Here is an 18127-nt window from a genome sequence, read left to right on the forward strand (position 1 = left end):
CTTTGAAAACCCCTGCATTAAGCGAATTTATTGTGCAATTATATGGTGAAAGGAAACGCGGCTGGTGATTGTAGGCTTCATGAGTGAAAAAATAAAGTAGAAAAAGGATTTCCATCCAGAGTTGGATTTGCTTGTGCGCCACAGAGTATTCTGGTCAAACACCTCATTTGTTACTTTTTCTACTGGAAACATAAAATTAGACAAAAATATCCTTTATTGTCCCACACTGGAGAAATTCAGGTGTAATAGTGATTCACAAGAAGTAAAAAACGTAAGAATAGAAATAATGTACTCTGTTGTAGTACAACTGCGTTTATTACTTTAAAAGAAGTAAATAATGTGCATGTGTATTGAACATTAAAAATACACTAAATTATTTTCAATAGTGCGTCTGTGCATTGTAGAAAATAGATGTGTAACAAGAGCAGAAATGTTATTTAAAAATAAACCAAACAGTGCAAATGATTGTTGGAATGCCAGCTGTATTTAAACACATTGACACATTGCGAGCTGTAATGGTTATAGAGTTTAACAGCTTTTAAGCACATAATTAAATTGATTTGTATTAACCCAGAAAGAATTATATTATTTCGATAGATGGAGCTCTGCTTTATCTAAATTTTTTTATATTAAACCACAAAAACATAAACAGGTCATTTCTGGTCCTCAGAGATGATATGAATTAACTATATTTTCTTTTCTTTTAGAAAACTTGGTGCAAAAGAGACTGATCAGTGTTCTGGCCTGGAGGGAGTTGCTCTTTTCCACCCAGAGTACTTCCTTCCACTATTTTCATTTTGCAATAACAGATCCAGGGGCGTATTTTTTATCAGCACACTAACTTCTGTATGTGAGCCCATTAGTTTGGGTGTTTTCTCCTGTTAAAATCAGCAGCCATGTTTCCACTTCTTCTTGTTTCCATTGATGCTTCAGTTTCTTAGTAGATTCATGTTTCCTTCTTGTGTTTTGTGATTTTTCCTTTGAACAGCTAAGTTATAAGCAGAGTAAGGTAGTAACTACTTACATTTACTCGAATACATCTACCTTTTGGAGAAAAAAGTATCTTTCCTACACTTTTACTTGAGTAATTTTACTATGAAGTGTCACTACTCTCACTTGAGTAAATGAATGGCCTTTTGGAACAAACTATGGAGAAAATAGTCAAAAACAAAATTTCTGATAATTTTGTTAGTTTTTTCTTTAACATCATGAATTACATTTATTAGGGCAACAATCAATTTTTTATGATAAACAATATGAAAAATGCCCACACCATATTGAAATTTAGATTATTGAGTAGAAGTAACTTAAATATAGCAAAGAAAGGTCATTTCTTTTTATAGACGTTTTGGTATTTAATAAAAAATTAAGGTTGTTAAATTTATTAACAAAACAGGAGTGCATTTTGTAAACTTAACTTAGACTTTTATTGATTGATTGACTTTTTCAAATTAAAATTACAAAATAAATTCTAAATACCTTGTTTTATCTAAGTAAATGTCACTCAAAACTTTATTAGTGTAGATAAATGTTAGGCTACATTCAGAGGGATCAAAACTTATCAAAATTTTATCAGAAAAGTTACATTCAGATGCTTTTTTTCTTTTAAATACAACACGTTTGCTTCTTGCACAACTTTTTTTGACTCAGAAACAACAAACTATCAGAGACGCTTAAATTAGTTCTTGCAGCCGTCCTGTTAAAGTCTCCAGTAATGTTCATTGTGATCTTGTAACGTTTCAATCTGTCCTGTTAAACAGTCTGTTTAAAACGTCTCAATCAAGTTGTTAAAGCGACATACAGTAGGTGTTGGTGGTCTGGACAGACTGTGTGTGAGTCAGAGGAAGTTGATGGGAAACCCTGTGGAGGAAAAGCCTGCAGCAGCTGTTAAAAAAAACACTCTACTGGCGTTTTATTGATACAGTAGACTAATTTGTGTTGGTGGTCTTCGTTATTCTGTGTGAGGTCTCAGTAATTTGCATTTCTTTTATGTGTTGTTATAACAGAGCCCTTGTTGTTTTCTCTGCAGGAGTTTTTCCTGTGCTTCAGAGATGATGCTGTTGCCACCTTGTTGTGGTTTGTGACAGCTCTGAGTTTCAGGATTACAGCTCTAACGTTTGTGACCTTTATGATGTTCTGTGGGATTTTTAAAAGCAAACTACATTTTCTTACTTTGTTTTACTTTCCTCGTATTTTACTTAAATTTTTATGTATTTTTGCTTTTCTTTATTATTGTTCCTTCTGTACCTTTACATTTCTATTTTACCTATATTTTTTTCTTATTTGTACTTTCTCTACTTAATTTGTTTTAAACATTTTTCATACTTACTTTCTTTTGGTTTATCTCTTAACTTTTACATTTAGTTATTTTCTTACCTACTTAATTTTACTTCATATATTGCTTCTACTTATTCACATTTGCTTTCTGACATACAATCCTCCTCACTTACATTTACTCTTCTTTTTGCGTACTTTCCTACTTAATTTGACAAACTTTTCATTTTCGTATTTCTACCTACTTTTGCTTACTTTCACTCACTTTTCCTTACCTTCTTACTCATTTTTTCTTTCTATCTTTCCTTTACTCTTGCTTTCTTTCTTTGACTTTCTCCTCTACTTTTCCTTCTTCCAGCCTCTCTAAATTGCAATAAATTACAAGAAAGATTAAAAATAATCAGAGAAGTAGACAAGAGACGCATGGTAAGAGGAGCTGCAGAGATACGCAGCTCAGGTGGGAAAATATGTTGAGATCCAACCTTCAGTTGTGCAAATTTGGCCACCGTAGAAAACTAGGGGTGAACACATTAATTAGAGGAAAACTGCATATTCATGGTAGAATGGTCCAGTCAAAGTCCAGATTTAAAACCAACTCAGTACTTGTGGAAATACTTTCTATCTAGTCTGTTTGAGCTCAACCTGTTTTACAAGAACATTGGGAGAAATTTGAGTCGTTAGATATGAATGCTGGTGGCGACATAAATAAATATGAGACTAAATGAGTTGCAACTTTAATTGCTCTTCCTCTTTACAGTTATGTGTTAATTTATGTTGGTTTATCATAAACTCCAATGAAACAAACTGAGGATTTTCATCCTAATGTAACAAAACATGGGAAAGTTAAAACACTGTGAATACTTTTGTAAGGTGCTGTACTGCTAGAAAACACAGGTTACCTTTTCATTCTGTGCGTTTGTACATTAAATCTCCAACAGGCCCCAGACAGACAGGAAGTGTACTATTTCAAGGTAGCCATGGCAACCCCCATTTGGCCTCATGAATGGAGAGTGGTTGTAGTAAGTTGGGACTTTTCAGTTGAGAACCAGAAGGTCTGATTCTCTTTTCCAGGTTGTTGCAAATACAGAATCACTCTCTGATTAAACTGAATTTTGGTGGATATTTTGTTTAACTTTGATTGATATTTTTTATCCCTACTTTGTTTTCTATGTCCACAGCTGCTTTCCTGTCCAGCCTAGGCCAGTATGAGATCGCCATCCCAGTACGTGTAGGACCAAATGGCGAGATGCTGGACACAGACAGGACAAAATACCACCAAAGAAGACGACGAAGCACTGAAGACAGGCTGCCTGACTCTGTATTATGCTTTTTCAGACTCCGCATTGGCTCATTTTCAGACCGATCCAGGCGTTTTACGGCTCTCACGTCTCCTCCTCCTTCGTCTCTTAGCTCTTCTACCAGCTGTCCACATCGCAGAACAACTTCCTGCTGAACCTGACGCTGCAGGGAGGCCTGCTGTCCCGCCAGTTTAGGGTGGAGTACTGGAAGAGGGGCCAGCTAGCCTGGAGTCACCCGTACTCTCCCCATTGCCATTACACGGGTCACCTCCAGGACCAGCCGCACTCTAGCAAAGTGGCCCTGAGCAACTGCAACGGCCTGGTAAGACCCACATCCTGCTGCTGCTGAATCAGAAACTCTTGATTCCTACTTCAATTCAGGACATTTGAACACACCTCAGTCCTCTTAAAACTTAAAGCTGACTTGCTATGCTTTGTTGGACAGGTTAGGATTGGTCTATGACCTATAGAGAACATGTTATTACATTTTTAGCATAAAATCATTTTTAAATTATGAAATTTGAGTTCTGTCTATTTCTATTCCCTTTCAGAATGAGAAGTTTTAGGGTATCTTGTCACTTATCTTTTCTAGCAGTGGTAAAACCAGCTGAACAAATGTTCTGGAACTCAGCTTGGGTTGCTAGGTGATGGATTGTGCTTCACTTGGGTTCGCTAGGTAACGATGCAGTCCCTCCTTCATTAGGTTTTTAAAACATTAACTTATTGTCAGAAATGCTTGTTTGGTTTTTTTAAACTCTTGGACAGTTGAGGCCAAAATGGAAACATAAAAACGTGCAAAATGTGAATTTTGCATAATAGGTCCTGTTTAAATCCCAAACCATTCTGCTCTGGTATCTCATGTGCAGTTCTGTTGAATCTTATCTTAAAATAAGTATCTGAAATGAGGCATTTCTTTAATCTCTGGGTTTTATTCCCACAGAAAAATGACCAAATATAGAGAAGAATGTGGTTCCTGCTGTTGTGGATTTACAAGTTGGCAAGAAAATGTAGTTAAACATCCAGATTCATTTTCTTTTTTCCTTTGCTTTGTCAACTTCAAACACCTTTTTTGTATTACATACAATAAAAATCAAACTTTCTATCCTTCTCACAACGTTTATAAGATCTTAAATGTCTTTATTTTCAGTTCTGTTACAGATGCTACGTCATCATCCATATATGGTAGCATATTCCTGTTACAGTGGGCATGATTCAAAAGACTCTTCTTATTTCATATTTTTAAATGATTTATTTACTCTGAAAAACAATAAAAAGTAAATAGTAAGTAAGGTTTTTGGCTTTACCTAAAATTTCTAGTCCAGGTTGTTCTGTCATCTTTTCAGGCATTTCAAGGTTTAATCTCTCCTAAACTCGCTGAAAAAAAGACATTAAATTTAACATATTTAATTAATCGGTAATCAAATTAAGTTTAGTTAATTAATTAAATAAATTGTCCAGTTAAACAAATGTGAATAAAGTAAGTTTGACCAACTTCATTCATTTACTTTTTGTTTTTTTAAGTTTGAGCTGTCTTCTTTCTTCAGTGTAGTTTTGTGTAATTTTCTGCATTGCAACATTTTTTTGACTCTTAATTTTAAAGAGTTCTTTGAAAAATCTTGCTCAAATTATTACTTCGTATAATATCCTGTGAATAATGCATTATTTAGAGCCAAATCATAGTCAGAATAAACACTTTTTTAGTAATGTGCTACTTAAAAAAAACGTTGAAACAAAAATTAAACTAATCTGAAAAGTTGTTGCATTTTGCTTTTTTAGTTTCTGTAGAAATGTTTTTCTAATCAGGGTTGTTTTGGTTTTGAACACAGATTCAGTGGTGTCAAATCACCACAGAGTAATTTTTTTCAGTGTAGAAAACAAGAAATGATGAGTTGTTTAGACTTGTTTAGCGCTTACTGTATCCAAGCACAGATTCCCTTTCATTCAGAGTTTTCTCATGAGGTCATCTCTTCGAATCACAACAGATCGCCGCCATCTGTTTGATGATGCTTCCAAGTTTCTGCTCATCCAAACCCTCAATCGGGATGCATCAACGCACTCTGCTCTACCCGCCACGTATCCTCTCACTACAAAACAGCAGGACCCACAATAGTGTTTCGGTCGTGCTCAGAAAGCGTTAAAAAGCCTCACACGTAATTAGTGTTGGTCGGACCAGCATGAGGGCATTCACCAGTGAGCCCGCTGTGTGTCCGAGGGAGCGTCACTAACCTCATTATGGGATTTAAAAGGCGCTTTGAACGTCGCCGCGGCGAGTCGATGGGGAGACACTCGCTCTGAGCGGGGCCGACACATCTGAGCAGAATCAAAGGAAGTGTTAGTGTATCGCTCTCTGTCTCACTCACTCATTTTTCTCGCTCTCATTCACCCTTTCATGCTCTCTTGTGTGTTCCTGATCCTCTGCTTAAACAAGTCCAGCGTTTCTCCGTGGGAGGGGATGGGACATCGTGCATCACTCTCTCAAAATATGGACCACTCTAAATATGAGACATATGTTATGATTAGTTATGTAGCCCTTTTCAGACCGTGGTAACAAAAAATTACTACCCATTCACAGATAATTATCCTCTATTTTTCATTCATTAAACTTTTATTTAATGAGTTAAGCTATTAAAGCTGCAGTATGCAATTTTTATAAAAATATTGTTTCACGTATTTGTTGAAACTGTCACTATGTTGTGACAGTTTGCTATCTAGAAACAACCAATCTCAGCCAGAAGGTTGGTCTTAGCGCTGTCAATCACCCCTCCATGTGGCAATGCTCAACCCTTTGCTCTCTGCTATGCTGCAGCTAGTACTAGCCTATCATGAATGCTCAGGCTAGTTAGCATGGCCACTGATGATGGCGGACAAATGGTTGAAAAACAATATAAGCGTGTCAAATCAGTCAATATTTATAATTATTGATTAGTTTTTTGTTTTAAATATCTGAAATGCAGCCAAACTGGTGGTGTGATCTTTCCTGTTTTATCCACAGTTTTCACTCTACGGTGTTGTTTTTCATATCTAAGCAGTTATGAGACACAGTGGTGAAACCTTAAACTGCTGCTGTGCCAGTTACTCAGCAGGTTGTTGCTAGGTAACTATAGAATGAATGAGTTGCTAGGTAACCAACAAGAGAGAGAGAGTTGGTTGATTCCACCAGCTTTTCTCAGCTAGCTGTGGGTAAAGTCTTTCCTTTGCCTTCATCACCCAGAATTCTGTGCTGTTCTGGATCGGAGTTAATTGAAATGATTGAATATTGTATTAGGTGTATTATTGATCGATATTGACCATGTGTTTATTACCATATATATTGTTGTTTATTTATTGTCTAGCTCTATTTAGCAGTAAACGTATCAGGTTTTTATTGCAGGCTTCCATGTTATCCTGCTTTGTTTTACCTCTTTGCTCTCCTTATCTGTGTCTCACAGCAGGGGGTGATTGTTGCAGGGGGAGAGGAGTACCTCATTGAACCGCTTGTCTCACCAGATAACCAAACCCGGACAGAGAGGGGGGAGAGGACAGAAGGGCGCCCCCATGTGGTTTACAAACGCTCATCACTGCGCTATCAGTACAAGGGCCGCTCCTGCGGGGTCATTGGTGAGAAAATTTGTATTCTGGTGTTGATTAGCAAACAAGGTCTTGCTGAAAAAATGTTTTTCTTATTCTTATTAAGAACCTGGGTGGAGAACCTTCTACTCTTCTGCCTTTTTTGGGTTTATTTCCACAATACACTCTAGAAATTATGAATGTGTGTGGTTTACCTCAGACGAGAAGCCAATGAAAGGCGCGTCGTGGTGGCAGCGGACCCTGAAGACGCCGCCTCACCATGTCGGCCGCGGCCAGCTGCCCCTGAAGCGCTCGGTCAGTCAGGAGCGCTACGTGGAGACGCTGGTGGTGGCCGACAAGATGATGGTGGGATACCACGGCCGCCGGGACATCGAGCAGTACATCCTGGCTGTCATGAATATTGTAAGTGTCACAACACAAAAGATTCACAGACATGCAAGCTAATTAAATGAACTATTTACTACTTACATTATATGAACTCTATCTGATATAAGTAGTAAATAGTACTGTACAGTTCTATATTATATCAGTCGACGTCAGCAGCCACTCTACTGAGCATGTCTTCTTCAGAACGCAGGCAAGAATACATTATTATAACTAAATATTTACAATAAGGCTAATAAAATCATTTACAACTTGCAGCCAGCGCAGCTCATCTCTCTTCACCCGGTGCAACTCTCGTACACAGCTTTGCAGCGTCTGCAGTTGTCAGAGGTTTTATTTTTGGGAGAGCGTCTCTGTACCTTGCACTTCCTCGCATTCAACCTGCTGCATTTTTTTAATTTCTGGAGGCTCAGTTTATCACCTGCCTCAATGGATTCATCTACATCTTCGTTTTCCCTCTAAATGAAACCGAAACAGGAAGAAAAGATTGTATTTTATTTGTCATTTGCACTCTAAATTAGATTTATATTTTTTTTTAAATAAAAAAAATAATTTTATAAAACCCTATTCCGGATGTATATGTTCATCTTATTTGTAGAGACTCGCCATATCTTAGTAAAAGCTGATGATCTTACCATGAACAAATTGCTTTAATATTGCTAGTAAATAATGTCTGATGTTTGGGACATTTGCTCTCATTTATCACATTAATAAATGTGATAAATGCACCTGCATATAACGCTTACCGCTCATTAAGATGCGTCTCCTTCACTAATGTCAATTTGGTAGCATAACTTCTTTTATCACGCTGTGATAAACAGTTGCAGTACACTGACTGACATGCTAGCTAATGTTAGAACAGCTAAATTAATGCAGGTCACCGTGGCAACCAGTGAGCGTTTAAAGGCCGCCCGGCTCTTACTGCTGCAGTCAAGTTGCACCTGCAAACGCATCCTCTTGTGTTTACAAACAAATAATCCCTCTACATTCAGAGTTTTGTAGTAACTAGTTACTTTCACTCAATTACATTTTCTTGATTAAAGTTTTTAATTAACTGTCCACCGTGTGATCTTCCCAATAAAATCAGTAGTTGTGGCAGTTTCCTAATAGTAGACAATTAAAATTTTGCCCCAGCAAAAGCATGTCAAGCACGGTGGAGGAGGGTGATGATATGGGCGTCATGAAAGCACATGACCTGCAAATCTCCTTAGAGTGCGATAATTACTTCTCAGTGATGTGAGCGATTGAGTCATGGACAAAATGACTTTTAATGTTGATAAGGTTTGCTCTACAAGCTGCTTTTGTTATTATTATTATTATTTTTTTTGGCTTTGGTTTCATACTTTCTCAATAGATAATTACAGTGTGGAAGTTTAGAATCTGTATCATTTTTTATTATATTGTTATATGTGAAACACTCCAAATCAAAGAGGATGAACTTCCTTTCCATCATGTTTCTGTCAAAAAAATGTCATGAACTGAATTAAATTAGCTATAAAATTAGTATTGTTCAAAATAGCAGGGAAGGAGCAAAGCTAGTATTTAGTGCGTTCTTCCTCCAAGGGGGAAACCAATTTCAAGTCGCCTCCTTTTTGTTTCACTGAGGATCTTCTCGTGCTGAACTCTGAAACCACACACACTCACATGCTAGGAATGTATTTAATGAAAGACTTTTTAAAGAAAAAACGTCCAGACAACATAAAAAAATGGAACTTAATTTAGAAAAAGACTAACCTTAACTAGACAGAGTGAAGCTTCGGTGGCACTTATTACTTTAGTTGCAGGCAGTAGAGTCTGTTTACGGGAAATGTTTGGTTGGAGGTAGTTTGTGAACATTTTATTTCCACATTAAACCACAAACTTTAATGTATTTTAATGGGAATACAAAGTAGAGGATAGGTGTAAAATGTAATTTAAACACCTGACATTAAAAATAAATTCAAACATTAGAGAACAAACCATCATGAAGAGGAAGAACCACATTAGACATGTTCGGCATGGTAACTCTGGAGGAGCTGCAGAGATCCAAGGCTCAGGTGGGAGAATTTATTGATGCATTTAAGTTGTGGGAAGAGCGAGAAGAAGAAAACTTCCATGCAGTTCTGCCAAAAGCTGCATCTTTCCACAGGAAAGTTGTGGAAGACAAAAAAAGGGGCTGAAAAGATTAATCACATTAATCATGATGAATCAGTTATTGAAATAATCGTCAATTAGGCCTGTCACAATAATCAGTAAATCAATAATCACATAATAAATTAAAACAAACTCAATAATTTTCATTGGCCTGATTTATTGTTTTTCTTTTGTTCTACAAAAAACTGGATGATAAAAGTCTTCAGTTTGGTGCTTTGGTCTCAGCTAGCCCACTTTTTTGACCAAGCAGTTCAAGACTTCAGAATTAATTTTATTTGTCAATTTGTTTATTTATTTTAGATATTTAAAATATCTTCCAGTTCCAGCGTTAAATGTTTATTAAAATTTAAAGTTTACAGATCTTGGAGAATGTGTTCAATGTTATTTCAGCAAAATTATCGTAACAGGTCTATTATCAGTAATAATTATCTGGAGTTATAAAGACCATTTCCTGAAAGTACAACACACTCAGCGTAAGTAAACAATGTAAGTAAACCAAAACTGTACAAAAATATTTTGTATCATCATTTGTTTAAGTTTTGTGTTTGTCCTAAATGAATAAATTTTAAGGTGTTTTTAATTGTTTATTTTATTTTTGTTAATCGTTCTCCTGTCTGATTGGTTATTTGTTATTTTGTACATCAATACCTTTGTTTGTTAGTTTTTAATGTTTGTTTTGCTTGCAGTAATTGGTGAGTAAATTGAAAAGTTAAGTATTTTTTAGCTGCAGATTCATCCTTTCCTACAACGGACCAAGAGTTCACTAAAGGAATGCTCTATTGTCTCATTTAAAAAAAATAATTGAATTATTTCTATTGAATGAATCTAAAACTGTTCCACTTGAGGAATTCTGGGTAAGATATTTGTACAGACAAAGAAGGTTTTTTTTTTCTTAAATGCAAATTATATATATATTTTTGTACAGCTTTGGCTCTGATTGTGTTGTTTTTTCCAGAAAATCACCTTTTTATTAGAATATGTATATTCCAGTTAATGATTAGTCGATTACCAAGTCCGTTGACGATGATTTCAATAATTGATTAATCGTGATTAATCGTGATTAATCATGATTAAACCAATTAATCATTTCAGCCCTAGTTTAAAGCAGACTTTTTGGTCCCAGTGTTGTCTGGTCTGAGCTGTGCTGAGGTCTGCCAGTGCGTCGGCCGTTTTTAAGACTGGTCTTTTCTTGTTTCCCTGGAGGTCAGGTTGCCAAACTGTTCCATGATTCTAGCCTGGGGAATGCAGTCAACATCGTGGTGACACGGCTCATCCTGCTCATGGAAGACCAGGTCGGTCAACAGCTGCATGTCTCTCTCTGAGTTTGTCCTCATAAATCTCTGTGTAAATTAGTGGCTTAAGTGTTGTTTCCTCCACCCCACCCAGCGACCTTCGTGTGTGTGTGTGTGTGGCTGTTATGAATGGCTGTGACGGGAATGAGAGGATGTAAGGAAGGTAAGTAGAGAGAGAGATGATTGAACGGAGCTGGAAAAAGTCCGGCAGTGAGGGGAGTTTTGTACCTGTCACACAGAGCTGCCTTGTGACTGTCGTGTATGTTGCTGTGGTAAACAAGCAGCTCTCTGACGCTTTCCCAGGACGTAGAACATCTACGAGATGGATTTAAATACGCTGTACCACACTACTCTCTGTGGTACAGTAATCTCATGTTCCTTTAACTTTTGCCTTCAAACAGCCTCACTTTGTTTTATGCTTTCTTAAGCAGGTTAGGATAGATCTATGGGCTACAAAAAACATGTTCAGCACATTTTTTTTGCAACCAATCATTCTCAGCTGATGAGATTTTAGTGTGCTCAGTTCTGCCTATTTTGAGCTCCTTCCAGAACAAACTGTTCTGTCACCTTAAATCTAAATAAGCTGCTGCTGGCCACTCTCACCCAACTCACATTTCCACTTGCAAATGAAAATGGATGCAAACAGATACAACCATACATCTTTAAAAAGCAAAAGTATGGCCTCCTGCACCACAAACAACAATGCAGCAAGTGGTTTCTGGATAGTAAGACAACAACAAAACTCTCATCTTTTTCAGCAGTCATTGAAAAGCAGTAAAACCAGCTGACAAAATGTTCTGGAACTCAACTTGGGTTGCTAGGTAACGGGCTGGGCTTTGTTGGGGTTGCTAGGTGACTTGTGATGTTATATGTGGAAAGTTTTTTAAACAGGTCAGTTTCCAGGAACCAAAAAACATTAATTTATTGCCAAAAACGGACTGGATCATTTTTTTCATTAATATTAAGGAATTATTGACTTAAAACAAGCTCCTACACCTTGCTGAAAATTTATTTGTAAGTTTGTTTAGATTTTTCTCAACTGTAAGATATAGAAACTTGACCAACTGTACTTTTTCAGAGGGAATTGTGAAATGCTTGCTTTTTCAAGGTTCCGTGTTCGCAGAAGCTGGTTTTAGTGTTGATTGTAAACTAAAAAATGTTACCAAGGAAAGCATGTTCTTGATTTTTAATCCTGCTGAGGTCAGCATGCACCTCCAGAAGAAGCACCGAGACTAAAACCGCCTCACTGAGCTGCTTGCATGATGTAAGCCAGAGACGAGCGGCCAGAATCCCCCACCTGACCACAGGGCAGGAGTTCAGCTCATAAAAAGTCCATGACCTTACCAGCGTAGCTCTGGAGATGACTGAACCACCTGCCTGCCTTGTAAATGACTGTATTAGCTAGCCATTAACAGCATGCGGTGGGACTCCTCGGCCCGCTCCTTCGGGTATTACGCAGTGGCTTTGAGGTTTCCTCCTTAGCTGTCTTGTTAAGGAACATTTATGATTCATCGTGCCTTAAAATAATCTCTGGAGCCTCCCGCCCGGATGTGTTTGTTATCTAAATGAGCGAACATGTAAATGTTTGTCTCATTAGCGGTGTATTAGTTTTTCTGTGAGGGGGCAGGGTGGGTTCACCAGTTTTGTTCTGCAAAAGCAGAGCCGGGGTTTCTGCAAGAGGTTTCCAAGTCCGGAAAAAAAAGTCAAAGCTGTGCCTGGAAAGGGAAAACGATGCCATGAGTGGGCCCAGAGATGAGGGACTGTGGGATGAGACAATTACCAGTTATGTCACCGCATGCATTCCTGGGTTACGAATTCTCGCCAGCTGTGGCCAGCAGAGCACTCCCTCAGCTCCCACATAATGCGGCGAATCTACACAGTTTTAACAGATAGGAAATACTAACATAGTGTGAGGGGAAAATAACCTCAGAACAGAACAACTGTTTTGCATTTAACAAAACAAAACGCATAACTTTATTTTTCCAGTCTTGCCTCTGAATTTGCGTTTCCCTCCTTTCTTCTCGTCCAGCCAACACTGGAGATCAACCATCACGCTGGCAAGTCTTTGGACAGTTTCTGTAAGTGGCAGAAAACCATCCAGCACCGCAGCAGCAGCTACGGGAACGCCATCCCGGACAACGGCATCGCTCATCACGACACCGCCGTGCTCATCACCAGGTAACGCAAGATAAACACAGAAGGAAATGTGAAACGGAACCATTCCTGACTCATGAATCAACCAGGGCTTTAAACATGAGACTTACTTCATGTTTATTATGCTATTCACTCATCAAAAACATACCTGGAGTGTTGCATTGATCCTTCCATGCATGTTTGAGAAATCCTTTAATCTCCATGGCAACTGTGCAAAACTCTTGATTGGACCTAGTTCCGCCTTTTCAGACACAGATTTTTCTTGAAGCTGCTGTTTCCAAACACTCAACTCCTTCAGACTAGCCAGCAGCAATTAGCAAACACTTGGTGGAACTATGCACCTGCAGAGCTCATTATAGGAGCTACTTCTCAGTGAAACCTTGGTAAAAATGTTGTTAAAGGGCTAATAGAAGAGCCCTGTGATGATGACTTCCTGAAAACAGAGTTTGTAAAGAGACATAGGCCTAATTTCAAGGCGTTAAATAAACATCATATTTTATACATTTTTATAACAACTCAAGGTAGAATAGTTACTTTGCGGTGTTATAAAATGGCACTATATTCCTGGAAAGCATAATACTGCCCCTTCAGCATGTTAATTTTGATGATTTAATCACAGAGATTTTGTTGTGTTAAAAACTTTAATGCGTTTTCTTTTTTGATGTACAAAATTTCAGAGCGTAACCTTTAATCGTGTCTCTGGTAGACTACTGCCCCTGTAATTTAAGATGATGGTGGCAGTGTTTTGGTCTCTGGCTGTTTTGCTGCCTCTTCCCATAACTGATGGAATCACAAATTCTGCTTGTTAAATAAATAGTGTCTTGTCATCAATATGTGACCTTAGGTTTCGGTTTTGCAGCAGGACTATAATCTGAGTCCACCCTTCAATGTCTTAAAAAGCAATTTTAAGTAAAGGTTTTTAGTTAAATCTGCATTAAATGCTGTGGTCTGACTCTAAACGGGCCTTGCATGCTAAAAGACCCGTTTAATGTTAATGAATTAAAGCACTCACATGTTAGTGAATTTAAGCCAATAAAAAGGAAAAGAGTTGGCAAGAACAATGCCGCAAAAGCTATCCAAAACGAAGCAACATGTTTGTTTTTTCTTAATCTCTGAGGAAAATCGCAGGTGTTTTACAGAAATTGGTTGATCCAAATTAATCAGAAAAAAACTCTCAGCTGTTGTCTGAGAAACTGTTTTTCCACAGTCTCATGAATACATAAAGAAAATGCATTTCCTTTCTAGACAGATCTTTGAAATCATTTGTCTTCTGAGAGAACAAGCAGAACCATAGATGCGATTCAAACCCAAAAACTTTTTACTGCCAGGCAACTATAGTACTAGTAAAACTCCTATATTATTCTAGAGCAGGGGTGTCACATTCGTTTTTATTTGGGCCATATCAAGATTTTGAATGTCCTCAAAGGGCTGGTTGTGGTAAAATTTGTTGATAATATCTATTAATAAACCTCAAAAATAATAAATAGTCACCTCTGCAGTCAATGAGTACTTCTTCTTAAAGTTAAATAATATTAAACATAATTTCACATTGATGTAATTTGGCAGAATACATATGAAAACTGTGGGAGAAGATTGTGGCTACTGGAAAAAATATTGTGGATTTAATCTTCTGAGATCAAAAGTCAAGATTTTCAGACAAAATAAAACTTTTTTCCCAGAATTTTGACTTTTGATCTTAAAAGAACAAAGTCAGAATAATTCTGGTAAATTAAAAATTAAATCAAAATTTTAAGAAAAAATAGTCAAAACTGTTTGAAAAAAAAATCAGAATTTTTTTTTGCGTCTGTGGCCCAAATCTTCTTCTACTGAGAACGGCTTTCAATTGATTGATAAAATATTATTAAAACACACAACGGTTATTTTCAAGGTCCTATTTATGTGTCCTTCTGGTCCACATAAAACTTTGTGGCGGGCCAGATGTGGCCCGCAGGCCATGAGTTTGACACATGTGTACTGAAGGGCCTAACATTTAAATTGGCTTTATGGGAACAGTTTTGTTTTTGCAGAAGCTTTTATCAAGCAAAGGGTGGAAGCTGTCCAGACAGATGACACCTCAGTGACCATCAATGGCTTCCGTCTATTGTTCTTGTAAAGTTTAATCAGTCGGTCACTGTCTGTGAAACTGCTGGACACTGTTCAGAATCAGCTGTATTGGGCAAAACTTTGTGCAAAAAGAAGGCATTAAAGTATATAGAGATTAGGTGTAAGAATATAAGGTTTATATTAAATTAATTAAGGGTAAAGAAACACATATTTTCAGATAGTTTTTATTTTTAAAATCACTCTACAGACTTTTACACTCTGAAAGTAAAAGTCAAAACAGCCTCTGTCCAGAATGTGTGGGGTCTGCATATATCATATTACAATTTTCTTAGAAACTTATCTGGAAGCCAAAACCATCAGAACTAGCTGAATAAAAGCTTGAAATGCAAACCTCTTCTAGTTCTGTTTTTGGAATATTTGGAAGGAAAAAAATCTTATATAGTCTACCGCTTTTATCAAAACTCAATAAGATTAGATAAACTTGACTAAATGACTAAACAAAATAAATTCAAAGAATAAAGTAACAAATTTGACACACTTTGCATCAATAATATTGTTAAAATAAAACCTTGTTACATTTGTATAATCATGAATCAACCATCCATATAGATACTAGTGTTACTTGTCCTGACTAGAGATGAATGATCGACTGTTTTCACTTCTGATTCTCAAAAACAAATTGACTTAAAAACTTTTAAACACAGTCAAAAATATCCTGACTTACAAATTCATTTGATAGCTCTGCACCAGTTCAGAAAACGTAAATACACCAATAGCTTCACAAGCTTGATGAAAAAATGTAAAAACAACACAACTCTAATTTGCTCTGTCAGTGTAATTATGAGTAAAACAGTCTGTGTAAAATAAATAATAAAGAAGTTGACCTGACAAAAACATGTAAAATAAACTGCAGCAATCTTTCTTTCAAATGGTTCATAAAGTGGAGCTAGGAACTCAAAATATGATGTAAAAAATAAAAGTAATAAAACACACATCGCTCAGAGCACAAAGCATAGAATTATAATGAATAGATCTGCCCTGAATCAGCATGTTAATAAGAGTACTTTTGAATACCTCCACCCAAAAAACTGCGCATTTTTAAAGAACTGTTCTGTCTCGTCTCCAGGTACGACATCTGCATCCAGAAAAACAAGCCCTGTGAAACTCTAGGTAACATTCACTCACAGATGTGCGATCTGCACCCATTCATAATCCACAGTGACATAGAGCACAGGCTGTGCCTCTTGCAGGGTACACTGAGCACCACATCACCATAACGTTAGCCCAACTCCGACCCATAAAGCATGCTACGTTTGACTCATAAATTACAGCTAATTATCGGTTTCATATGTGGTCTTCATGGCGGCGGAAATGATCTGTGACTGTAATTAGCATGAAGATGTGTTGTGCATGCGGAGTGAGATTCATTGTATGGAGAATCTGTGTGTCTGAATCCACGTTGATGTTTGTCAGGTCTGGCTCCGGTAGGAGGGATGTGTGAGCCAGAGAGGAGCTGCAGCATCAACGAGGACATCGGTCTGGGAACGGCCTTCACCATCGCCCATGAGATCGGTCACACGTAAGTCACTCCTTCATCTGAAAATGGTTTTTGTTTTGTTCTGGTTGTATGTAACTTTCACAAAACTGTCACTATGTCATGACTGGAAGTTGTTTTTTATTTTTACCTCAGAGTGGTCATCTGTCTATTATTCCTATCTCGATTAGATATAGTAAGATATCCCGCACTCCTCTTATCTGCGCCCGTTGTCCCTCCCACTTTTTTCCAGCAGTCACAACTGTTTAATCTGTTGTTAACATGTCGTAACTTGTTTTTCCGAGCCGCCTTTAAACACAACATGAGCGCTAAGATGCGCGGCAGCGACTGAGAATGCTGCTGCTGCGCAGGTGTGTGTTAGAAACATGGCAGCAAACCAGCAAAAGGCAAAGAACTTTGAAGAGTTTTTTTCTCCCAAACAAACTAAGTGAGTTGATTTAATGTGGTTGAATGCAGGTAATGTTAGCTAAATGATGACGAGCTAATGCAAATAATATTAAGCTTGTTAGCAAAGAAAAAATGTCCGCTGCTTTTGTGGTTCAGGTTTGTGCAGGTCAGGTGTAGTGGTAGTTTTATGCTACTCTCCATCTGCTGGTGTCAGCCAACGGGTGACCCGTCAGCTTTTCAGTTGTGAAACCACAAAAAGGCTTATAAACCGGTGACCCCGTCAGAACCGCGCAGGGTAAAAAAGCTCCGGCGGGACCTTAGAACAACGGGAGGAGCTCATTCATTTTTAGGTCACAGAAAAAGCGCCAAATTAACAAAAGTAAACTGAGTGACCAATAAGATTTAGCCTTTTGCTAAGATTAGATAAACATTAAACGTAGATATTGCACAGCAGCGCATTCTTCACTGAAGTAACAATGGATGGATTTTAAAAGTGACCTTTTATGCTTCCTTCAACAGGTTAGTGTTTGTAATGTGCAAAGGGTATGAATAGTTTGCAGGCCAATGCTTAGACTGTCCAACAGAAGATGTTCCCCAACAGATTCTTTAATATTCTGTTTCGTTCACTTTGGGTGCAATGTCAAAGTTGCAGAGTTTAATTTTTGACACTAATGTTCTTGGAGTTCCTCTTGGTTATCCACAGAGGCCGTTTTTCTCCCCGTTGCTGCTGCAGGGATTGTTAGCTGTCTGCTTGGCCTCAAAGTGTTGTCCCTGTGTGATCATGGGCTTTAGATTTGGGATGAACCATGATGGGATGGGGAACGCCTGCGGGCCACGCAGCCAGGAGACTGCCAAGCTGATGGCTGACCACATCACCATGAAGACAAACCCGTTCATCTGGTCGGCCTGCAGCCGGGATTACATCACCAGCTTCCTGGAGTGAGTGAGCCCATCAGATATCTCCTTCCTAGAAATAAATATGTAATTAGTGGAGTGCAGGAAAAAAATGAAGAACATGT

At 37.7% G+C, this 18127-nt stretch overlaps 1 protein-coding gene across 2 annotated transcripts in view; it reads left to right on the forward strand.

Annotated features, from left to right (window-relative positions):
- Window positions 1–18127, forward strand: part of adamts10 (ADAM metallopeptidase with thrombospondin type 1 motif, 10) — a 63192-nt gene that overhangs the window by 18885 nt on the left and 26180 nt on the right. For both annotated transcript variants that reach the window (XM_044130561.1, XM_044130560.1), the window contains 9 exons: window positions 3453–3592; window positions 3685–3894; window positions 7001–7169; window positions 7339–7541; window positions 10865–10948; window positions 12978–13126; window positions 16293–16336; window positions 16640–16745; window positions 17901–18047. In XM_044130561.1, coding sequence (XP_043986496.1) covers window positions 3453–3592; window positions 3685–3894; window positions 7001–7169; window positions 7339–7541; window positions 10865–10948; window positions 12978–13126; window positions 16293–16336; window positions 16640–16745; window positions 17901–18047 — 1252 coding nt within the window. The remainder of the gene's footprint in view (window positions 1–3452; window positions 3593–3684; window positions 3895–7000; window positions 7170–7338; window positions 7542–10864; window positions 10949–12977; window positions 13127–16292; window positions 16337–16639; window positions 16746–17900; window positions 18048–18127) is intronic.

The sequence above is a fragment of the Gambusia affinis genome, linkage group LG10 (assembly GCF_019740435.1).
Source record: "Gambusia affinis linkage group LG10, SWU_Gaff_1.0, whole genome shotgun sequence".
Lineage (NCBI taxonomy): Eukaryota > Metazoa > Chordata > Actinopteri > Cyprinodontiformes > Poeciliidae > Gambusia > Gambusia affinis.